The following is a 25974-nucleotide window of genomic DNA, read 5'->3' as shown; positions in this document are numbered from 1 at the left end:
ATTTATATGGGTCTATTACTGTGATCTCTACCCCTCAGTACCTGTCTTGATTACGGTAGCTAAAAAAAACAAGTATTACTATCAGGAAGATAGTAAGATGATTTCTCTCCTTTTTCAAGATTATTTCTAGCTATTCTAACTCCTATGCCTTTCCACATAAAGTTTAGAAAAAGCTCTATGTCTATTAAAAAAATCTTGCTGGGATTTTGATAAGAATTACATTAAACCTGTGTATTAATTTAAGGAGAACTAACATTTTTACTATGTTGAGTCTTCTAACCCATGAACACTTTATGTCTCTCCATTTATTTATATTTTCTTTCATCAGCATTTTATAGTTTTCAGCATACAAGTCCTACCATGTTTTGTTATATTTACACCTAAATACATAGTTTCTTTTAGGAGCTCTGGTGGCACAGTGGTTAAGCGCTCTGCTGCTAACCAAAAGCAGTTCAAATCCACCAGTGTGCTCCATGGGAGAAAGATGTGGAAATCTACTTTCCAATGGGGAAGTTCTACTTTATACTACAGGGTTGTAAGGAGTCAGAATTGACTTCACGGCAGCAGGTTTGGTTTGTATCATTTTTAGGAGTGGCTGCAAATGGTATATTTCTAATGTCATTTCCCACACAATCATTCCTAGAATCTAGAAACATTTTTTTTTCACTGCAAATGTTTGATATCGTGTGTATGAATATATATATAAAAAACTGTGTTTTAAGTGAAAGTTTACAGCTCAATTTTTCATACAAAATTTACACATTGTTATGTGACATTAGTTGCAATCCCTATAATGTGACAACACACTCCTCATTTCCACCCTGGGTTTCCCGTATCCATCCAACCAACCATCTCCTGTCTCTTCCTGCCTCCTCATCCTGCCTCTGGACAGAAGCCACCCATTTGGTCTTGTGTATCTGCTTGAAATAAGAAGTACACTCCTCCTGAGTATTATTTTATGTTTCATAGTCCAGTCTAATCTTTGTCTGAAGAGTGGGCTTTGGGAAGGGTTTTAGTTCTGGGTTAACAGAGTGCAGGGACCATGGTGCTGGGGGTTCCTCCAGTCTCAGTCAGATCATTAAGTCTGGTGTTTTTATGCGAACTTGACTTCTGCTCCACACTCTTCTTCCGATCCATCAGGGACTCTCTGTTGTGCTCCCTGTCAGGGTGGTCACTGCTAACAGCCAGGCGACATCTAGTTCTTCTGGTCTCAGGCTGATGGAGTCCCTGGTCTTCTGGGCTAATAATTTTGGATCATTTTCTCTTCCTAGTTGATCAATCCTTTTATCATTATGTAATGTCCCTCTTTGTTTTAATTTTCTTTGCTCTGAATTCTACTTCTTCTGATATTAATATAGCTATAATTTTTGGATTAAGGTTCACCTTGTGTATATTTTTCCATCCTTTTACTCTCAATCTACTTATGTCATTATATTTGAAGTCAGTATCTTGTAGACAGCATATTGGTGGGTCATGTTTTTCATTCACTCTGCTAATCTGTCTTTTAACTGGTATACCGAGGCCACTTACATTTAAAGTAATTACTGATATGTCAGGCCTTATGTATGCCTTGTTATTTTGTGCTTTCTGTTTGTAACCTGTGCGTCTCATTCCTATTTTTTTTCCCTTGCCTTCCTCTGGGTTACCTGAACTTTTTTTTAGGATTCCACCTTGATTTATTTATATGAGTATGATTTTAAAGCTCAGGCAAAGTAATTCAACCAAAGTTTAGTGGTCAGGAGGGGCTTGGCCCAAAGGAGGTGATTTATACATATGTCTGTGTGTATATACATATATTTGTGTGTGTATGTATACATCTATCTATATCTCCTAATAGGAGATGGAAGGATCATCAACATTTTCACAGATGTCTAATTATCTTCCTCTGGATAGTTTTTAATAAAGACTCCCAGTAAGCAATAAGAATCCATTGGTACAGCTTAAAATGCTACCAGGGAAATCCTAAACATTTTACTGACATGAATATAGAATACTTGGTGGTACTAACTGAAAACTCACAGTTCTCTGTGCATTTATTATATTTGGGACAAACGACACTTAAATACAGTCTATCAGAAGAATATTTGCAGAGTATTTTCAAAGTACTATTAGCTATTTTTATTATATGTAAGTTTATTAAAATGTTACCCTCAGGGTTCAACAACAACAACAAAACATTTATTTAAGGCTTGCCTATTGATTATACCAAGAACTTTGTATACATGTTAAATAAAAGGTTCTCTTGGAAAGTAAACTTCCCAGGACTTAAAATACACACATATTTCAGCATTCTGCTCCCATAAAAAACACATTTGGGGCGGGGGGGTGGGGCCAAGATGGCAAACTAGCCAGAAGCATTAAGTCATTCTTCTGCAACAAAGACCCGAAAAACCAAGTAAAACAGATAAAGATGTCAATTCTGGAACCTTGAACCTTAAACAAATGGATAAAGGGAAACCGTCAAGAAAAAGAAACTGACAGAAAGTGTGAAGGAGTAAAGATACATAGTGGAGGTTCCTGGCCAAAAGGCAGAACACAGCATGGCCATCTTGGAATAAAGCCAACAACCCCACATGGAAAGTACAGAATTCTCAATAGGAGATAACAGGTACGGTGTGGACACACCAGAACTAAGTAAGGTCACATTTGCTGGCTGCAGCTCAAGGCAGTGCCCAGACACTCTCACGCAGTAGCCACAAGTGCACACTCCTAAAACCTGACCCCTCTAATGAATAGTGGCAAGAACTGCCCCATCTCAGCAGCCTCCACTGCCAGGGAACATAGTACAAACCCACCTCATTGCTCTTCTCCATCTAGCCTAGCCCTACCCACTCCACCCTTTGCCCCCACCTCTCTCCCCTACCCTGCCACACACCACACCCCTGAGCGGGACTGGCCTGAACCTGAGGCCCCTTCCCACCACCTCCAGCCTTGTCCCATGCCCACAACTGGGACGGTCTGGGCCCAATACCCTTCCCTGCCTACTACGCGCTAAGCCCTTGAATGGGACCAGCCTGGACCCCAAGCACCTCCCTGCTGCCTCTAGCCCCACTCACCGTGCACCGTGGCCCTAAGTGAGACCAGCCCAGCCTCCAGACCTTGCCCTGCCACCTTGGGCCCTGTCCCATAGCACCCTGTGGCCCTGAGTGGAATGGGCCTGGCCATCAGCCCCCACCCTGCCCCACCTGCTCTGGTTCCTGGCACAAACGACCTGGATCCTGCCCCTCCTCCCAACTGGACCTGCCCTGCTGCACCACAGCTGAGTGACCTGCTCTGCCCACCTGGACAAGGTGGTGAGAACTATTGTGCCCACAGATAAGCAACCAACAAAACACGCCCAGCCCACACGACCAGGCATAACCAAGCCAAACAACAAAGCAGGACAAAAGAAGCAAACCTACAATCAATAAAGAAAATAATAATAATGTCTCGGAGACAGTAGACAATACCAAAACATATTAAAAAACCGGACAGGATGACCAAAATAAAGTAGCAGATAACCTTCTCATAGAAGTAAAGGCACTGGAACTACCTGATAGGGAATTTAGAAGTCTTAATATTCAGGAATCTCCAAGAGATTAGGAAAGAGATCACGGAAAGCACAGACAAAACTAAGGAAAAAACAGCCAAGCTCAAGGAAAACACAGCCAAACCCTGCCAAAACAAAGCCAAAATCAAGGAAACACAGACAAAGCAATCGAGGAATTCAGGGAAATAAAAAAAACGAAAGTAAAAAAAATAAACAATTAGAAATGACACAAAAGTGCAATTAGAAAGAAATCCAAAAGATAAACAACAAAATTTCAGAAATAACCAACAGAATAGGAAGTTTTAGGAGCAAATTTGAAGCAATGGAAGGCAGAATCAGCAAAACTGAAGACAAATACATGGATGTCATTTTGTTTGAGGAAAAATCAGAGAAAAGAATGGAGAAAACCTAAAAAATATGTGTAATACAGTCATTAGCAAAAATATGTACATGATTGGAGTTCCAGAACAGGGGAAGAAAATGGAAAACAGAGAGGATCACTGAAGATTTGCTTACAGAAAACTTCCCCAATATCATGAAAGATGAAAAGCTGAGCATGCAAGAAGCTCAACGAACCCCACATATGATAGATCCCAAAAGAAAGTCACCAAAACATATCATAATCACACTCTCCAAAACCAAAGGTGGAAAGAATCCTGAGAAAAATGAAAAGTCATATTCAAAGTGGAAACAGGAAGACTAAACTTAGCAGAAACAATGCAGGCAAGAAGGCAATGGGATGACATGTATATAAAAACTTAAAAAAAAAAAAAAAAAAAAAAACTGCCAACCAAAAATAACATATCCTGCAACACTCTCTCTCAAATATGATGGTGAAATTAGGACGCTTCCAGATAAAAAGAAATTAAGGTAATATGTAAAAACAAAACCAATTATAAGAATTATTAAAGGGAGTCCTTTGGTTAGAGAACCAACGTCAGACAACAACCTGAATCTAGGATACAGGTCATCATCAGCCATATACCACCCTAAGTAATGAACTTGCAAGGATAAAACAAAAGTAAAAGATTTATAACAAGGAACCAGAGACATCAATCTGTAAAGGACAACAAATAACAATAGAAGGGGGAATACATGGTGAAGGTATAGAACTTTCAAATGCAGAGGAAGTCAAGGTGATATCAATAAGAGGCTGGTTCAAACTTAAGAAGTTAAGGATAAATTTCAAGGTAACCACAAAGAAGGTTAACAAACATAGTCATCAAAATAAAGAAGAAAAATGTAGTCTCAGTAAACACAAAATCTACAAAAATGAAATAAATGAAAAGAAACCCACAAACAAAAGGAACTTAGCACAGGGGAGTAAGAGGAACAAAGAGAGCATCAGCACCACAAAAAAAAAAAAAAAAAGGGCACTATAAATGACAGCATTAAAACTCCCACCGAACTGACAATCACGCTGAACATAAATGACTTAAATATACCTGTAAAAAGACAGAGTCACCGAATGGATTAAAAAAAAAAAAAAAAAATCAATAGGCTATCTACGAAAGGCAAACCTTAGACACAAAGACATAAATATATTAAAAATGAAAGGATGGAAGAAAACATAACAAGCAATCAGCAACCAAAAAAAAGCAGGAGTGGCAAAACTAAACTCAGATAAAATAGACTGTAAGGCAAAATCCGCCATAAAAAATAAGGACGGACATTATATAATGATTGAAGGGACAATTCACCAGGATGACAATCATAATAAATATCTACACACCCACCAATAGGGCTCAAAATACATAAAACAAACTCTAACAGCACTCAAAACAGAAATTGACTGTTACACATTAATAGTAAGAGACTTCAATACACCACTCTCGGTAAAGGACAGAACATGATCTAAAGGCCACAATCAACTAACTTGACCTCACAGACATATACAGAACACTCCACCCAAGAGCAGCGAAGTATACATTCTTTTTCAACGCACAGGGAACATTCTCCAGAACAGACCACGCCTCAGGCCACAGAACAACCCTCAACAAAATCTTAAACACTGAGGTAAGACAAAGTATCTTCTCTGATCACAACTCCATAAATGCAGAAATTAATGACAGAAAGAGCAAGGAAAAAGAAATAAAAAACATGGGAACTGAATAACAACCTGCTTAAAAAGTACTGGGTAATAGAAGAAACCAAAGATGGAATCAAAAAATTCCCAGATTCAAATGAGAATGAAAACACATCATACCAAAACCTTTGGGACACAGCAAAAGCAGTGCTCAGAGGTCAATTTACAGCAACAGACACACACCTCAAAAAAAGAAGGGACAAAATCAAAACGTTAGCCCTATAACTCAAACAAATAGAAAGAGAATAGCAAAAGAAACCCACAAGGGTTTCTGCAAGGAAATAATAAACATCAGAGCAGAGAACAGAAAAACAATAGAATCAACAAAACCAAAAACTGGTTCTTTGAAAGGATCAACAAAATTGACAAATTACTGGCCAAATTGACAAAAGAAAAAAATTAAGAGAGGAAGCAAATAACCCAAATAAGAAATGAGATGGGAAACACTACAACAGACCCAACTGAAATAAAAGGGATCATAAAAGAGTACTATGAAAAACTATAGTTCAACAGATTTGAAAACCTATAAGAAATGGACAAATTTCTAGAAACACACTACCTAAACTAACACAAACTGGGGCAGAAAATATGAACAAATCCATAACAAGAGAAAAGACTGAAAACTAATAAAAAAAATACACCCAACAGAAGAAGCCCTGGCCCAGATGGTGTCACTGGAGAATTCAACCAAACATTCAGAGAAGCACTCACACCAGTATTACTCAAACTATTACAGAACATAGAAAAGAAAGGGATACTCTTGAATTCATTCTATGAAGCCAGCATAACACTGATGCCAAAACCTGGCAAAGACACCACAGAAGAACATTACAGACCAGTATATTTCTCATGAATATAGATGCAAAAAATTTTAACAAAATCCTAGCCAACAGCATTCACCATCATACAAAAAAAAAAAAAAAATTATATACCACGACCAAGTGGGATTCATACCAGGTACGCGAGGATGGTTCAACATTAGAAAATCAATCAGTGTAATCCGCCACATAAACAAAAGAATCGGGAGATCAACTCAATCAAGGCAGAAATGGCATTTCATGAAGTCCAACACCCAGTCCTGATAAAAACTCTCAGCAAAATGGGAATAGAAAGGAAATTCCTGAAGGTAATAAAAGGCATCTGTACAAAACCAACAGCCAAAATCATTCTCAATGGACAGAGGCTGAAAACAATCCCCTTGAGAACAGGAACAAGACAAGAACCACTCCTATTTAACCTTGTGCTGGAAGTTCTAGCTAGAGCAATAAGCCAAGAAAAAGAAATAAAAGGCATGTAAACTGGAAAGAAATAGGAAACTATCCCTATTTGAAGATGACATATACCGTACATACGGAACTCAAAAGACTCCACAAGAAAACTACTGCTACTAATAGAAAGATTCAGCAGAGTAGCCAGATGCAAGATTAACATACAAAATCAGTTGGATTCCTATACACCAATAAAGAAAATTAAGAAAAGGAAATCAGGAAAGCAATACTGTTTATAATAGCCACTAAAAAAAAAAAAATACTTAGGAATAAATCTAACCAGGGACAGAAAAGACCTGTTCAAAGAAAACTACAAAATGTTACTGCAAGAAACCAAAAGAAATCTACACAAATGGGAAAACATACCATGCTCATGAATAGGCAGACTCAACATTGTGAAAATGTCAGTTCCACCCAAAGCAATCTACAAATACAATACAACCCCTAACCAAATACCAACAGCATTCTTGAATGAGAGAGAAAAACTAATCGTTAACTTTATATGGAAAGGAATGAGGCTCTGGATAAGTAAAGTATTACTGAAGAACATAACAGCAGGAGGCCTCGTACTCCCTGACCTCAGAACCTATTATACGCCTATGCTAGTCAAAACAGCCTGGTACTGGTACATGTTGACGAATGGAACAGAATTAAGAACCCAGATGTAAATTCATCCACCTACGGCCACCTGATCTTTGACAAAGGCCCAAAGTCAATTAAATGGAGAAAAGACAGTCTTTTTAACAAATGGTGCTGGCAAAACTGGATGTCCATGTGTAAAAAAATGAAAGAGGATCCATACCTCCCACCATACACTAAAACTAATTCAAAACGGATCAAAGACCTAAACATAAACCAAAAACTATAAAGGTTATGGAAGAAAAAACAGGGTCAACACTAGGGGCCCTAATATACAGCACAAATAAGATACAAACCGTAACTAACAATATACAAGCACCAGAAGGTAAACCTGCAAACTGGGAAAAAAATTTTGTTTATGAACATATCTGACAAAGGATTTATCTCTAAAAATCTGTTAAGAAAATCCAACACCTCTACAACAAAAAGACAAATATTCCTATTAAAAAATGGGTAAAGAATATGAACAGACACTTCACCAAAGAAGACATTAAGGCAGATATATGAGGAAATGCTGGCAATCACTAGGCATTAGAGAAATGCAAATTAAAACCACAATTAGATACCATCTCACCCAGACATAACTGGCACTAATAAAAAAAAACAGAAAACAAACGTTGGAAAGGTTTTGAGGAGATTGGAACTCTTATGCACTGCTGGTGGGAATGGAAAATGGTATAACCATTTTGGAAAACCATATGGTGCTTCCTTAAGCTAGAAATAGAAAGACCATATGATCCAGCAATCCCACTCCTAGGAATACATCCTAGAGAAATAAGAGCCGTCACACAAATAGACATATGCACACCCGTGTTCACTGCAGCATGATTCACAAAAGCAAAAAGATGGAAACAAACTAAGTGCCCATCAACAGGTGAATGGGTAAACAAACTATGGTACATACACACAATGGAATACTATGCAACAATAAAGAACAATGATGAATCTGCAAAACATCTCACAACATGGATGAATCTGGAGGGCATTATGCTGAATGAAATAAGTCAATCACAAAAGGACAAATGCTGTACGAGACCACTATTACAAAAACTCAAGAAAAGTTTTACACATGGAAAGAAACAATCTTTGATGGTTACGAGAGAGGGGGAGGGTAGGGAGGGAAAAACACTAGATAATAAGTAGATAAGTCATAACTCTGGTGAAGGGTAAGACAGTACACAATACTGGGGAAGTCAGCACAACTTGACCAAGGCAAAGTCACTTAAGATTCATAGACACATCTAAACTTGCCGAGGGGCCGAGTTACTGAGCTGAGCGCTAGGGACCATGTACTCAGGGGACATGTAGCTCAACTGGCATAACACAGTTTATAAAGAAAATGTTCTCATGTCCAATTGTGGTAAGCAGCATCTGGGGTCTTAAAAACCTGCGAGCAGTCATCTAAGATGCATCTACTAGCCCCACTATGTCTGGAGCAAAGGAGAATGAAGTAAACCAACAACACAAGGGAAAGGCTACTCCAAAGGACTAATGGACCACAACTACCAGAGCTTCCACCAGACTGAGCCCAGAACAACCAGATGGTGCCCAGCTACCATCACTGACTGCTCTGACAGGGATTACAATAGAGGATCTCAGACAGATTGGGAGAAAAATGTAAAACAAAATTCTAACTCATAAAAGACATGACTTACTGCTCTGAAAGAGACTGGAAATACCCCAAGAATATGGCCCCTGGATGCCCTATTAACTCAGTTCTGAAGTCACTCCTATTAAGTTCACCCTTCAGCCAAGGATTAGACAGTTTTATAAAATAAACACCACCATATGTATACAAGACTAAATGGGCACACCAGCTCAAAAGCAAAGACGAAGAGGCAGGAAGGGACCGGAAAACTGGATGAATGGAAATGGGGAATCTGGGATGGAGAAGGGGAGAGTGCTGACATATGGTGGGGGTGGCAGCCAATGTCACAAAACAATTTGTTTATTAATTGTTTGAGAAACTGATTTGCTCTGTAAACTTTTACCTAAAGCACAATTAAAAAAATAAATAAATAAAAAGAATATAGCCTAGAAAATCCTATGGGGCCATTCTACTGTGTTTTTTTAGGGTCGCTATGAGTAATGGAAACCCTGGTGGCGAAGTGGCTAAGTGCCACGGCTGCTAACCAAAGGGCTGGCAGTTCGAATCCGCCAGGTGCTCCTTGGAAACTCTATGGCTCAGTTCTACTCTGTCCTATAGGGTCGCTATGAGTCGGAATCAACTCGACGGCACTGGGTTATAGGTTTTTTTTTTTTATGAGTCATAACAAACTTGACAGCACACAACCACAGGCACTACTGTCAACTATCAAACAACCATCTAGTACAGTTCTTCTGCAATTGCTCTGGGAGTTAAGCAGGTCATGCTTTTTATACTTGCCAATCTGTTAACACATTAGCTTTACTACAATCCAGGTTGCCACTTATTCATTAGACTGGGTTTCCAATAAAGTGCATATAACTTTCTGGGACAAAGGATAATTTTCCAAATTTTATACTCAACTAGCTATTTCACCTAAGTTGAACACTAAAGTCTTGAGATTTTATAATAAAAACAGTGGTTTGGAAACTGAAAACTTGTGGTTCTGTCTTTCTTTTCTACTGTGATTGCAATATAGCCAGGTGTCTCACCAATTTCATGCATTAACACCGGATGTTTCTGGGAAAACTAACCTTTGACCCGGACATCACTGTACCGCTGAAAGTGGTGGTAAGCAGCTTTCCAGGGGTTCCGATAGTGACGAAGCAAAGTAATGGGAGGTCTTGGCCGCACGGGGACATACCTCACACCTTCCTCATCTGTTCAAAAGGGAAGAAAAATAAGATGTTAAATAGCTTATTATAAATTTTCAACTAACTTCCAGGTGAAATTCCAGTGATTCATAAATCTGGCTTATGTAATCTGACTACGCAAAGAGCCTCAGGGATGGACAGCTGACTGAAGTGAGACAGCCTCACAAGACAAGAATAAATAATAAGCCCAAGTGACCATTACCGATATACTCTTTCGGCGGAGACTTGCGCTTCTCAGCCTTCACTAGAAGACTCTTGGCGGTAGACTTCTCATCATCAGTGCTATTTGTCTCCATCATATCACCTTCTTCTGTTGAGATCACATGCTGTTGCTTTCGGGGCTTTTTCCTTGGAGAGGCACCAGGTGGTAGGTCACTTGTAGCTATGGACAGGTTGTTAGCCAGCAATGCAAGAGATGGAGACACAGTGTTGGTGGCCAGTGGAGGAACTGCTGTCATAGGAAAAGGAGCACACACATGAGAGCTCACCGTAACGGAAAACTCCATGTGATTTCTAGCAACGAGAAGATTAAGGAAATCACAGAGATAGCTAAACTTATGGAGTCTTGCTACGCATCTGGCACTGCACTAAGAATTCTCACTGCGGCAGAGCCTGCCAGTTGTATCCCAATATCCCACACTTGCTCATCTTCCTTCATATTACCAGTTGCCGTCGAGTTGATGCCAACTCATGGTGACCTTATGTGTGTCAGAGTAGAACTGTGCTCCACAGCGCTTTCAAAGGCTGACTTTTTGGAAACAGATCTCCAGGCCTTTCTTCCAAGGCGCCTCCAACCTTTTGGTTAGCAGTTGAGTGCTTAACCATTTTTGTCACCCAGGGATGCTCTCCTTAGTCCTAAGACCTTTCTTTTTAGAGGGCCATGTTGCCATCCTGCTACAGGACACTCTCTCCTAGCCTCCCTTGTAGGTAGGTGTGGCCCTATGAGATGGAAGCAGAAGTGTTCTGTAGCACTTTTAGGAAGTTTCTTAAAAGGTAAAGGAAGGAGGTATGCCCCTTCTTTCTGTGGCCTGGGAACTCAGATATGATGGCTGGAGTTATAGCAGCTAACTTGTGGAGTGAGAGGTGGAAGAAGCCTGGATCCCTAATGATTTCATGGAGCCTCCATACCTTTCCTGGACTCTGCCTCAGGGCATGCACCAAGGGAGACAATAAAATTTTATGTGTTTAGGCCACTATTTTTCAGGTCTTTGCACATAATTCCTAGTAGATAACCTATTAACTCACACAATCTTAAAGGTAATCCAAATAAGTAGGCATTATTATTATAAGTGGGCACAGCTACATAAGTAGGAAGTGGCAGAGGTGGGATGTGACAGAGGCAGCTGGCTTCAGCAGTGCACTCTGCACTACCGCACACACTGCCTTCAGTGAGATGGCACTCACAGTGATGAAGCCAACACGGGATTGAGCTTTTATGGATCACACAGCTAGGGATTTAGAAACATGGGAAAGGTTCTCCTCAATGCTTATTTTCACTCTACCACATACCTGCCCCATCTTTTTCCAGATATCCACTCCTAATAGTCATACCAAAATTCAGCCCACCTCCCATACCATCTCAATTTCTAACCTCCTACTCTCCAGCCCAAACCAACCATCTTTCCAAGTCACTCCTCTTAGTAATCAGCCTCCAACAATCCTGAGACCCCACTAGGAGCTATAAGCCATTCACCCTACTGTCTTCTTAATGTCCCTCATCCCTGTCCTATCACCCTGCTTAAATTCTATAATCAATTTTATTCCCTCCATTGACCCTCCTCTTGTGTCGCAAAATCACAACAGTTTAAATCCAACTCTCCAACTGGCCTGCAGTTATGCACCTGAGTGTAGCTAGAGAAAGCACAAAGCGATGTTGACTCATCTCACTCTAACCTCAGGTGGCCTGACTGCTGTCTGACAATCAGGTTATTTCCCAAGTCCATTCACTCTTCACCCTTCTCCTCCTTCCTCATACCTCCAGCACCTCCTTCACCATCCTCACTCTCAGTTGATGATCTTACTTTCTGTTTTACTGGAAAAAAAAAAAAAAAGCAATCAAAGGAAACTTTCAGAAATCTCCACCACCACATCTACCTACCTCCTTGCACTGTGTCCACACTCTCTCCATGCTTTCAGCAAAGGCCAACCCATCCATCCACACACACACTAGACCTCATGCACTCTTACCTACTCAGCCACTGCTCCAGCAATTCTGTTTTCTCCTGCAGGATCCATTCCTACCTCTCTAGTGGCTCTTTCCCAATAACATACAAACATACAGTCATTTGTTCCATCTTAAAACAACTTACTCTTGACATCACATCCCCCTTCAGATACTGTCCTTCTTTCCACCTCTTTATAACAAACTTTGCCAAAGGTTTATACTCAATGTAAACTTTCTCCCAACTTTCTCCTGAACCCACTCCCAATTATGTTTTACCTCAATCATTACTCTTCACAAGATCTCATGACCTCCATGTTGATAAATGTCAATTCTCAGCCTTTATCTTAACTCCATCTCTCAGAGGAATGTGATCCAGCTGATCACTCCATCCTCCTGGAAATATTTTTTTTTTTTCCTTTTCTTCCAGGGCACTCTGTTCTCTAAGTTGATCCCAACCACTCTGGCTACTCCACTCCGTCTCCTTCTCTGGGCTCCGCCTCATTTCCAACTCTGTGAATAGAGCAGTGTGCTAGAAGCTTAGGCCACGGATCGCTTCCCTTTATCTGTACTCACTTCCTAGGTGATCTCATCCAGTCTCATGGCTTTACCCACAAGTTGTACATACAATGATGACTCTCAATGACGACTCTCACATTTATATCTTCAGCCTCATTTTCTATTCCAAATGCCATATATCCAACTACCTACTTGATGTCCCCAGTTATATGTCTAACCAAACCCCAAACCAAACCCACTGCCGCCTATACCCTACAGAACAGAGTAGAGCTGCCCCAAAGGGTTTCCAATGCTGTAAATTTTTATGGAAGCGGACCGCTGCATCCTTCTCCTGCGGAGTGGCCGGTGGGTTCAAACCACTGACTTTTGATTAGGAGGCAAGCACCACCAGGGCTCCTTAAATGTCTAACAGACACCTCAAATGTACCATATCAAAAACTGAACTCCTAATCTTTCCATGCAAAATATGGTCCTCCTACAGCCTTTTCTATCTCAGCTGATGGCAACTCCATCCTTCAGGTTACTAAATCCAAAAACCTTGGAGTTGCCCTGGACGCTATTTTCTCACACACAACATATAATCTGCAAAGAAACTCTCAGCTCTCCCTGAAAAATACATCCAGAATCCAACCACTTCCCACCACTTCCACTGCGACTACCCTGGTAAGAGCCTACACTGCTTTCTTGCAATTACTGCAACAGTCCTTACAATGGCTCAAAAGACCCTAGGGAATCGTGACCCTCTCTTTGTCTTCTACCATGTCCCTTACTTATGTAGCTCTACCTACCTCTGCCTCTTTGCTATTCTGTGAACATCCTAAGCATGCTCCTATTTTAGGGTTTTTGCATCTACATCGTCTCTTTCTGGAACACTCTTCTTCCAGATAACCTCATGGCCAGCACCTCATCTCTTTCATGTCTCTGCTCAAAGGTCACTTTCTCAGTGAGGTCTTCTCTTGAAAATTCTCTAATTATTGCAGCCAAGACTCCAGCTTTCCATTAGTTTCCTTCCCTGCTCTATTTTTTCCCATAGCACTTAGCACTAACATATATACATAATTATAAATATGCATGTATATATGTTTATTTTAGACTTACCTTCTTACTATTTGTCTGCCTTGCTAGAATGTAAACTCCAAGAGGGAGATATGTTTGTTAGTACAATGCTGTATCCCCAATGCCTAGGACAATGCCCAGCACAGAAGAGTCCTCTAATAAGGACATGATAAACCCTACAGTTTGAGTCAAGATTACTGCCATCTTCCCAGCACAGAGCAGTGGGGACAGTCATCCAAAGCCAGAAAGCAAATGAGCAGGAAAATTAAGAACATTTCATTTCCCCTCCTGGGTTATCCATGTTATCTTTCAGTGGAAGTGCTGAGACTAAATATACATAAAGAAGGATATTTCATGGCATAATAAATTAAAATAAATAAATATAGCACATAGCACCACCATGCTTCTTAGTGAACAAACTGCATTGAAAATGGAAAGAGAGTAAGATTGGTAATCAACTGGGTAACTGGAGCACAGATCCATTTACTTTCACTTTGGATCTGTCTGTATTTTATAAGTTTCCTATACTGAACATGTTACCTTTGTAGTTAGGAAAAAAAAGATTCCACAGTAAGTTATTTTTAAAAACTCCAAATAAGCAAAAAAGACAACCTCTCAACTGATCTTTCACAAACTGTAAGTTTAAATTTCAGAAAAAAAGGGAGAAAGGGTAAATGAATATTTTTAAGAGTTATTATTTACATACAAGTTTACCAGGACAGTGTTTTCAATAACATAAATCTTACTTCACCACACAGCAAGGTTTTTAAATTCCTTTCAGAAATTGGCAGGGAATAAATTGTAAAGAAACAGTACTTAGTACACCTAACATATCTCAACCTCTTTTACATGACAATATTTTCTTTTCTCACATGATAATTACATATACAACAAAACATTTGCCATTTCAACATTTTTAACGTGTACAATTCCGGTGACATTAATTCACCATGTGTGCAACCATCAACACTATCCGTTTTCAAATTTTTCCATCACCCTTAACAGAAACTCAATCCCTTTAAGCAATGACTCCCCTTCTACCCCTCCCTCCTGTCTCTGGTTACCATTAGTGAGATTTGGTCTCTATACATTTGCACAGCCTAGATATTTTACAAAAGTGGGATCATACAGTATTTCCTTTTGTGACTAACTTATTTCACTCACTATAATGTCTTCAAGGTTCATCCATGTTGTAGTGGGTCATTTCTCTTTATGGTTGAATAATATGCCACTGTACATATATGGAAACCCTGGTGGCATAGTGGTTAAGAGCTACTGCTGCTAAACAAAAGGTTGGCAGTTCGAATCCACCAGGCGCTCCCTGGAAACTCTATGGTGCAATTCTACTTGTCCTATAGGGCCACTGTGAGTCAGAATTCCACTTTATGGCAATGGGTTTGGTTTTTCGGTTTGTATGTACATACGACGCTTTGTTTATTATGCATCTCTTGGGGGACACTTAGGCTGCATCCACCTTTCAGCTATTGTGCATAATGCTACAATGAACACTGGTGTACAAGTATATGTTTGTGTTCTTGCTTCAATTCTTTTGAGTATATACGTAGGAGTGAAATTCTGGCTCGATGACATTATTTTCTTAATGAATAATAATAAAAAAAAATTAAATAATATAGGGAAATATTAATTTTTCAGTTTTGATAAGTAAATTAAAATAAAGTATAAAAAGCAGTAAAATGGTTTTAGCTTTCAGAAGGAGCTGAATGCTTTCTTCTATTTATTAAAAACCAATGAAATGCAAATAAACCATACAAGGGGACTGAATCCTTTAATAAACACGAGCTCTGAAGAGAATTCTAGTGAGGATCACTTAAAATGGGCATTAAGAAGTTGGGCTTGCTGGCTAAGGGTCACGCACGCATTTGGACTTTGAGGAGAGTTAGGAAAGGGAGAAGAAGCAACTGCTAACTAAGAGTATTCTGTGAATGAACTTACCAGAAACTGGCCTCATGATGTCCATGGGTTCCACTTCTTCTTTAACTTTTATTTCAGGAACAGGAGGGGCCAAAACAGAGGAGAGACTGCCGCCCACAGCTACTGATGGTGGCGGGGCAGATGCAATGGTGGTGATGGGAGGAGTGATGTGGACCGCTCCAGGAATGGTTGAAAGGGCGACCGCTGGTTGTGCTGGGGGACTAGCTGCTGCAATCATGGCTGGAATGGTTGGTGTAGGCTGCTGCACAGTGGGAGGGACTGCAATGGTGGGCTGGTCGTTACTTTGATTAGACACTGCCTCCACGGACACAGTGACGGGAGTGGTCATGGATACGTGGATTTCCGACTTAGGTTTGGCACTGAAACACAAAAAGAAAGCACATGTAGCGAATGACAGAAACGATCTTAACATGCAACATCTCAGAGGATGGATACTGGTCCAATTCTTTTTGTACAGCACACACCATATAACAGTTGAAATTCAAGGTAATTTTTAAAGAGAAATTTAAAGGAAAATTCAGGTTTTAAAAGTATTCCGTATTTGCTCCCACCTACAACTAGTTTTTATAAACAGAAATAAAATTAACTTACAAAATGAGAAACATTATAAAGAAAACACTCAAAGCCACTCCACCAAAGGACAGCCAACTTTCATGACGTTAGTGTATTTTTCTAGGATTCCTTAATGCACATATACTGTCTTTGAAGTTTTTTTTAGCTTCCTATGTAGTTCTCTGTAAATCAGTTTCTTAAAAAGGAGGTAACTCACACATGACAATGATCCACAAAAAGCACAGAATATAAACTGAAAGTTAAGTTCCCTCCCCCTTCTTACAGTCTGTCCTCTGTCAGAGGCACCGTGTTCACAACCTCCTAGAATAGTGTTTTAGAGATACTCTATGCAGAGAAACTAGTTAAAAATATTTTGTCTGGAAGTATATAGCATAGTTTTCAGTTTTATAAGAAACATTTATCATATTATAAATTCATGATAAACATGATTTTTTTTAAATACAAAAATATTCCACTACATAGATGTAGTAACAGTTCACCTACTTATACTCCTACTGCTGAAAACTGGTCGCAGGACCAAAGGATCTCATACATTGCTGGTGGGAATTTAAAATGGCATGGCTACTCTGGAAAACAGTCTGGCAGTTTCTTATAAAATTAAAAATGCATGTACCATATACCCCAGCAATTATACTCCTGTGTTTTCACCCTAGAGAAATGAAATGTATGCTCACCTATGCCCCCCCCACCAAAAAAAAACTAAACAAAAATATTCATAGCAGCTTTACTGGTAATATCCCCAAAATGAAAACACCACCAATGTCCTTCAACAAGCAAACAGATAAACAAAGTCTAGTACATCCATACAATGGAATGCTTGTTGTTGTTAGGTGCCACTGAGTCAGTTCTGCCTCATAGTGACCCCATGTACCATAAAACGAAACACTGCCTGGTCCTGTGCTATGCCCACAATTGTCGTTATGCTTGAGTCCATCGTTGCAGCCACTGTGCCAATCCATCTCACTGAGGGTTTTCCTCTTTTCTGCTGACCTTGCACTTTATCTAAGCATGATGTCGTTCTCCAGGGACTGATCCCTCCTGACAACATGTCCAAAGTATTTAAGACATAGTCTCGCCATCCTAGCTTCTAAGGAGCATTCTGGTTGTACTTCTTCCAAGACAGATGTGTTCATTCTTTTGGCAGTACATGGTATACTCAGTATTCTTTGCCAACACAATTCAAAGGTGTCAATTCTTCTTCTGTCTCCCTATTGATTGTCCAGCTTTCACATGCATATGAGGCGCATGAAAATACCATGACTTGGGACAAGTGCACCTTGGTCTTCAAGGTGGCATCTTTGCTCTTCAACAATTTAAAGAGGTCCTCTGCAGATCTGCCCAATGCAATGCATCTTTTGATTTCCTGACTGTTGCTTCCATGGTTGTTGATTGTAGATCCAAGTAAAATGAAATCCTTGACAACTTCAATCTTTTCTCTGTTTATCACGATGTGGCTTATTGGTCTAGTTGTGAGGACTTTTGTTTTCTTTATGTTGAGGTGTAATCTGTATGGAAGGCTGTGATCTTTGATCTTCATCAGTAAGTACTTCAAGTCCTCTTCGCTTTCAGCAAGCCAGGCTGTGTCATCTGCATAATGCAGGCTGTTAATGAGTCTTCCCCCAATCCTGATGCCCCTTCCTTTTTCATACAGTCCAGAGTCTTGGATTATCTGCTCAGCATACAGACTGTATAGGTACAGTGAAAAGATACAACTCTGACACACACCTTTCCTGACTTTAAACCATGCAGTAGCCCCTTGTTCTGCCCAAACAACTGCCTCTTGATCTATGTACACGTTCCTAAGGAGCACAATTAAGCATTCTGGAATTTCCATTCTTTGCAATGTTACCCATAATTTGTTATGATCCACTCAGTCAAATGCCTTTGCATAGTCAATAAAACACAGGTAAACATCCTTCTGGTATTCTCTGCTTTCAGCAAGGATCCATCTGGTATCAGCAATGATACCCCTGGTTCCATGTCCTCTTCTGAATTTGGCCTGAATTTCTGGCAGTTCCCTGTCGATGTACTATTATTATCGCTTTTGAATGATCTTCGGCAAAATTTTGCTTGCATGTGAATATTAACGATATTGTTCGATAATTTCCACATTCGGTTGGATCACCTTTCTTGGGAATAGGCATAAATGTGGATCTTTTCCAGTCAGCTCGCCAGGTAGCTGTCTTTCAAATTTCTTGGCATAGACAAGTGAGCACCTCCAGCACTACATCCTTTTGTTGAAGCATCTCAATTGATATTCGGTCAATTCCTTGAGCCTTGTTTTTTGCCAATGCCTTCAGTGTAGCCTGGACTTCCTCCTTCAGTGCCATCTGTTCCTGATCATATGCCACCTCTTGAAATGGGTGAGGTTGACTAATTCTTCTTGGTATAATGACTCTGTGTATTCCTTCCACCTTCTTTTGATGCTTCCTGCATTGTTTAATATTTTTCCCATAGAATCCTTCACTATAGCAACCTGAGGCTTGAACATTTTCTTCAGTTCTTTCAGCTTGAGAAATGCTGAACGTGTTCTCCCCCTTTGGTTTTCTATCTCCAGCTCTTTGCATGTGTCATTATAATACTTTACTTTGTCTTCTTGAGCCACCCTTTGAAATCTTCTGTTTAGTTCTTTTACTTCATCATTTCTTCCTTTTGCTTTAACTGCTTGACGTTCAAGAGCAAGTTTCAGAGTCTCCTCTAACATCCATCTTGGTCCTTCTTTCCTGTCTTTTCAATGACCTCTTGCTGTCTTCATGTATGATGTCCTTGATGTCATTCCACAACTCATCTGGTCTTCGGCCATTAGTGTTCAACACAACAAATCCATTCTTGAGATGGTCTCTAAATTCAGGTGGGATATACTCAAGGTCATACTTTGACTCTCATGGACTTCCTCTGATTTTCTTCAGTTTCAACTTGAACTTGCATATGAGCAATTGATGGTATGTTCCCCAGTCAGCCCCTGGCCCTGTTCTGACTGATGATACTGAGTTTTTCCATCGTCTCTTTCCACAGATGTAGTTGATTTGATTCCTGTGTATTCCATCTGGTAAGAGTCATGTAAATAGTCGCTGTTTATGTTGGTGACACAAGGTATTTGCAACGAAGAAGTGGTTGGTCTTGAAAAATTCTATCATGTGATCTCTGGCTTTGTTTCCATCACCAAGGCCGTATTTTCCAACTATTGATCCTTCTTCTTTGTTTCCAGCTTTCGAATTCCAATCACCAGTAATTATCGATGCACCCTGATTGCATGTTTGACCAATTTCAGACTGCAGAAGCTGAAAAAAATCTTCAATTTCTTCATCTTTGGCCTTAGTGGTAGGTGCATAAATTTGAATAATAGTCATATTAACTGGTCTTCCTTGTAGGCATATGGATGTTTTCCTATCATTGACAGCATTACAGTTCAGGATAGATCTTAAAACGTTCTTTTTGACGATGAATGCAACACCATTCCTCTTTAAGAAGTCACTCCCGGCATAGTGGACTATGTGATTGTCCGATTCAAAATGTCCAATAGCAGGACTGCCGGGCCCTTCTTCCTAGTCTGTCTTAGCCTGGAAGCTCAGCTGAAATTTGTCCTTCATGGGTGACCCTGCTGGCATCTGAATACTTGTGGCATAGCTTCCAGCATCACAGCAACATGTGAGCCCTCACAGTACGACAAGCTGATAGACGTGAGGGCAATGGAATGCTACCCATGCATAACAAGGAAAAAACAACTGGTATAACCAACAACTTGCCTGGATCTCAAAGGTACTATTTTGAGTGAAAAATGCCAATATGAACAGGTAGCATATGATTCCATTATATAAATCTCAAAATGATCGAGTTACAGAGATGGAGAACAGAACAGTGGTTTTAAGAAGTTAGGGTTGAGGGGCGGGTCTGAATATAAATGGATTAACATGAGGGAGTGTGTTCGTGCTAATAAAACAGTTCTGAATTCTGACTATGGACAAATATACACATGTGATAAAATTTCGTTGTATTATGTAATAAAAAATACAAATGCATATTAACAAAAGGCTTGCAGCAATTTGGCAAAATTATTCAAGAAAAGTAGTTGAAGCTTGGTAAGAAAAAACAAATTTTGTGGTTTTTTTTTTTTTTACCTTGCCCTATTTGCATCATACACCCATTCTCGAGCTCCATGGTAGCCTTAAAAATCTACGGCCCATAATCATGATGAAAACCTGGCAGCAACCAGAGGTATAAGAACAGTATTGGAGGATCTTCAAATCTCATTCTCAGAGGACTGTTATGGTGGTAGTCCTTACCTGAAATGTAAAGAGCATTTTTGCTGGGGGCATTTGTCTTAAAAAATCAGAGGCAACTGATTAATTCTGCAGTTCTCTGAAGCAGTGGGTAAAACTAGGGAAGTAAGAGGCTACCCAGAAACTATAAAATGAAAAGCTGGGGAATGGGATGCTCACAGGGGCGCTGGAAGCTGTGACGTATCACTGGGAATCCAGAACGCTGTGCACATGCATAGGCCTGTGTGCATACCCAGGGCTGAACACACACCTGAGAAAGACCTGAGAAGGGCCTGAGCTCTGACCTCTGACCTCTGGGAATCTCTGAAGCTCTGCAGAAACAGGAAGCTGGAACTGCAAATTGCCTGGATGGCTGTCGAAGGCATGTTCCAAAATACAGAAAGACCCTTGGCAAAGACTGGGAGATTTACTGAATCTAGGTCGTACTGTGGTAGCTTACATGTTGCTGTGATACTTGAAGCTCTGCCACCAGTATTTCAAATACCAGCAGGGTGACCCTTGGTGGGCAGGTTTCAGGGGAGCTTCTAGACTAAGACAGACTAGAAAGAAGGACTTGGTAGTCTACTATTGAAAAAACTGGCCAGTGAAACCTTGTGAATAGCAGTTGAACATTGTCTGATACAGGACCAGAAGAGGAGCCACTCAGGTTGGAAGGCACTCAAAATATGACTGGGGAAGAGCTGCCGCCTCAAATTAAGGGTCAGTCTTAATGATGTGGATGGAGTCAAACTTTTGGGATCTTTGCTGATGTGGCATGACTCAAAAGGAGAAGAAACAGCTGTAAGCATCCACTAATAATCAGAACGTGGAATGTATGAAGTATGAATCTAGGAAAATTGGAAGTTGTTAAAAATAAAATAGAATGCATAAAGAAGGATATCCTAGGCATCAGTGAGCTAAAAGGGACTGGTATTGGCCATTCTGAATCAGACAATCACACAGGTTACTATCTGGGAACGACAAATTGAAGAGGGGTGGCATCACACTCATCATCAAAAAGAACATTTCAAGACCTATCCTGAAGTACAACACTGTCAGTGATAGGATAATATCCATACGTCTACAAGAAATACCAGTTAATACGACTATTATTCAAATTTACATACTAATCACTAATGCCAAAGATGAGGAAATTGAAGATTTTTACCAAGTTCTGCAATCTGAAATTGATCCAACATGCCATCAAAATGCATTGATAATTACTGGTGACTGGAACGCAAAAGCTGGAAACAAAGAGGGACTGGTAATCGGAATATACAGCCTTGGTGATATAAACGACGCCAGAGATTGCACGATAGAATTCTGCAAGACCAATGAATTCTTCATTGAAAATGCCTTTTTTCAACAACATAAATGGCGATTATACATGTGGACCTCGCCAAATGAAATATACAGGAATCATATTGACTACATCTATAAAAGGAAAAGTTCAATATTACCAGTCAGAACAAGGTCAATGGTCAACTGCAGAATAGACCATCAACTGCTTGCATATGAGTTCAAGTTGAAGCTGAAGAAAATTAAAATAAATCCATGACAGCCAAAATATGACTGGTGTATCTCACCTGAATTTGGAGACCATTTCAAGAGCTGATTTGACGCAATGAACACTAATGACCGAAAACTGGACAAGCTGTGGGAAGACATCAAGGACATCATAAATGAAGAAAGCAAAAGGTCATTAAAAAGACAAAGAAGAAAGAAAAGACCAAAATGGATATTGGAAGAGACTCTGAAACTTGCTCTTAACACAGGGTAGCTAAAGTGAATGGAAGAAAAGATGAAAGAAAAGAGCTGAACAGAAGATTTCAAAGGGCAGTTTGAGAAAATAAATTGAAGTATTGTAATGAAATGTGCAAAGACCTGGAGTTAGAAAACCAAAAAAGGGAAGAACTCACTTGGCATTTCTCAAACTGAAAGAACTGAAGAAAAAATTCAAGCCTCAAGTTGCAATTCTGAAGGATTCTATGGGCAAAATATTGAATGCAAGAAGCATCAAAAGCACATGGAAGGAATACAGAGTCACCATACCAAAAAGAACCAGTTGAAGTTCAACCATTTCAGGAGGCAGCATATGATCAAGAACCAGTGGTACTGAAGGAAGAAGGCACTGACAAAAAACAAGGCTCCAGGAATTGACAGAATATCAATTGAGATGTTTCAACAAACAGATGCAGCACTGGAGGTGCTTACTTGTCTTTGCCAAGAAATTTGGAAGACAGCTACCTGGCCAACTAACTTGAAGAGATTCATACTTGTGCCCATTCCAAAGAAAGGTGATCCAACAGAATGAGGAAATTACTAATATCATTGTCACACTTGAGTAAAACTTTGCTGAAGATCATTCGAAGGCAGCTGCAGCAGTACACTGACAGGAAACTACCAGAAATTCAAGCCAGATTCAGAAGAGGACATGGAACAAGGGATATCACTGCTGATATCAGATCGATCTTGGCCTAAAGCAGGGAATACCAGAAAGATGTTTACCTGTGTTTTACTGACTATGCAAAGGCATTCGACTGTGTGGATCATAACAAATTATGGTAAAACTGTAAAGAATGGAAATTCCAGAACACTTAATTGTGCTCATGAGGAATTTGTACATTGACCAAGAGGCAGTCATTCGAACATAACAAGGGGATACACCATGGCTTAAAATCAAGAAAGGTATGTGTTAGGGTTGTATCCTTTCACCATCCTTATTTAATCTGAATGCCAGCAAATAATCTGAGAAGCTGGACTATAAGAAGAATGTGGCATCAGGATGGTGGAAGACTCATTAACAACCTGAGATATGCAGATGACACAACCTTGCCTGCTGACAGTAAAGAGGACTTGACGCACTGATGAAGATCAAAAACTACAGCCTTCAGTATGGCCTGTGTATTAATACAATGAAAACAAAAAACCTCACAACTGGACCAATAAGGAAAATCATGATAAACGGCAAAATGATTGATGTTGGCAAGGATTTCATTTTACTTGGATCCACAATCAACGTTCATGAAAGCAACAGTCAGGAAATCAAACAACGTATTGCACCAGGCAAATTTGCTGCGAAAGACCTCTTTGAAAGTGTTAAAAAGCATAGATGTATGTCACTTTGAAGACTAAGGTGCTTGTGACCCAAGCCAGGATATTTTCAGTCGCCTCATAAGCATGTGAAAGCTGGACAATGAATAAGGAAGACTGCAGAAGAATTGATGCCTCTCAATTATGGAGTCAGTGAAGTAAAGAATATTGAGTATACCATGGACTGCTAGAAGAATGAACAAATCTGTCTCGAAAGAAATACAGCCAGAGTGCTCCCTGGAAGTGAGGATGGTGAGAGCTCATCTCACGTACTTTGCACATGTTATCAGGTGGGAACAGTCCCTGGAGAAGGACATCATCCTTGGTAACGTAGAGGGTCAGTGAGCTAGAGGAAGACCCTAGACGAGATGGACTGACAGTGGCTGCAACAATGGGCTGAAACATAGCAATGATTGTGAGGATGGCTCAAGACCAGGCAGTGTTTCGTTCTGTTGTACATGGGGTCACTATGTGTCGGAACTGACTCAACAGCACCTGATGACAACAAAGGTGTTTAAGGAAATCTGTGTTCAATCATTAGCTGACAATTAAGCTGAGAAGAAACGCTGGTGGAAACACAAAGATAGAGATTTTATCGAACTATTTAAGAAAAATCAAGAAACAAACAACAACAAACACCACCGCCACCACCAACAAAAAGCAACAATAACCAACTCTGAGGAGGAGGGAGGATCTGAGTTCCAAAGCTACCACTTTCTATTGCTTTAAATGTCAATTTTTCAACAAAATGTTAAAAGATGTACAAAGAAATAATATAAGTATGGCCAATTCACTGGGAAAAAAACAATCAACAAAACTGTTACTTGGAGCAGTCTAGATGTCTTTCTAGACAAAAAATTTAAATTAGCTATGTTAAAAATATTCCAAGAATATTAGACAAGTTAACATGTCTAAACAACTAAGGGGAAGTAAGAATGATGTATCAGCATATATAGAATATCAGTAGAGAGACTGAAATTACAAAAAAAAAAAAAAAATCAAATAGAAATTCTGGAGTTGAAAATACAGTAACTGTAATGTTCACTAAGGGGTCCAGTAAAAGATAAGCAGGCAGAAGAAAAAAATCCACAAATTTGAAAATAGGTCAATTATGATTAAATAGTCTGAGGAATAAAAAGAAAAAAAAATGAGGAAACATGATTACAGCCTCAGAGACATGTAGCATACTATTAAGCGTACCAACATATGCATAATGAAATTGCAGAAGAGGAAAAAGAGAAAAGAGGAGAAAGAATATGTGAAGAAATTTTCCACATTTCCTGCAAATATTATCACATACATCCAAAAGTTTAACAAATTCCAAATTCAATGAATTCAACTCAAAGAACAGGACCTACCTCTAGATACACCATATTTAAACCGTCAAACGCTATCATGGATTGAATTGTGTCCCTCCTCAAGTATGTCTTGTAAATCCTAACCTTATACCTGTGAATGTAATCCCATTTGTGAATATGGTTCTGTTAATAAGGCCATATCAGTATAGGGTGTGCCTTAAGTCTAATCACCTTTGAGGTAAGAAAGATTAGCAAAGAGGTGTCAAATGGGGAAATATTGATGCCATGTGGAGATCTTCAAGGAATGCCAAGAACAACCCCAGAGAAGCTGAGACAATGATTTTTCCCTAGAGCAGAGAGAGAGCCTTGCCTTAGAGCCAGTGCCCTGAATTCAGACCTCTCGCCTCCTAAACTCTGAGAAAATACATTTCTGTTTGTTAAAGTCATTACTTGTGGTATTTCTGTTACAGCAGCACTAGATAACTAAGAGTCAGAGATAAAATGAATTTTGAAACCAGAAAGATGCACTCATCATATAGAACAGATTCTGAATAAGATAAAAAGCTGATTTCTCACCAGAAACCATGGAGGGCAGAATAAAGTTGGATAAAATATTCAAAGTGTTGAAAGAAAAAGACTGTCAATGGAGACTTCTATACTAAGCAAAACAATCTTTCAAAAATGAAGGAGCTGATAAAAAAAATTTTGGAAACAGACAGTAGCAACAGTTGCACAACCATG

The 25974-nt window shown here is 39.6% G+C and overlaps 1 protein-coding gene across 11 annotated transcripts in view; it reads right to left on the bottom strand.

Moving 5' to 3' along the window:
- The window catches only part of SAP130 (Sin3A associated protein 130), a 101720-nt gene that overhangs the window by 15041 nt on the left and 60705 nt on the right, over positions 1-25974 (bottom strand). For 7 of the 11 annotated variants that reach the window (XM_064287321.1, XM_064287328.1, XM_064287325.1 and 4 more), the window contains 4 exons: positions 16011-16369; positions 12297-12353; positions 10524-10772; positions 10202-10327 (listed from right to left, as the gene is read on the bottom strand). In XM_064287321.1, the coding sequence (XP_064143391.1) occupies positions 10202-10327; positions 10524-10772; positions 12297-12353; positions 16011-16369 (791 nt within the window). The remainder of the gene's footprint in view (positions 1-10201; positions 10328-10523; positions 10773-12296; positions 12354-16010; positions 16370-25974) is intronic. The other 4 variants (XM_064287326.1, XM_064287330.1, XM_064287327.1 and 1 more) reach the window with 1 other exon arrangement.

This window comes from Loxodonta africana, chromosome 6 (assembly GCF_030014295.1).
Source record: "Loxodonta africana isolate mLoxAfr1 chromosome 6, mLoxAfr1.hap2, whole genome shotgun sequence".
Taxonomy (NCBI): domain Eukaryota; kingdom Metazoa; phylum Chordata; class Mammalia; order Proboscidea; family Elephantidae; genus Loxodonta; species Loxodonta africana.
The sequence above is the reverse complement of the archived record's forward strand: the minus strand, read 5'-3'. Positions and strand labels throughout refer to the sequence as shown.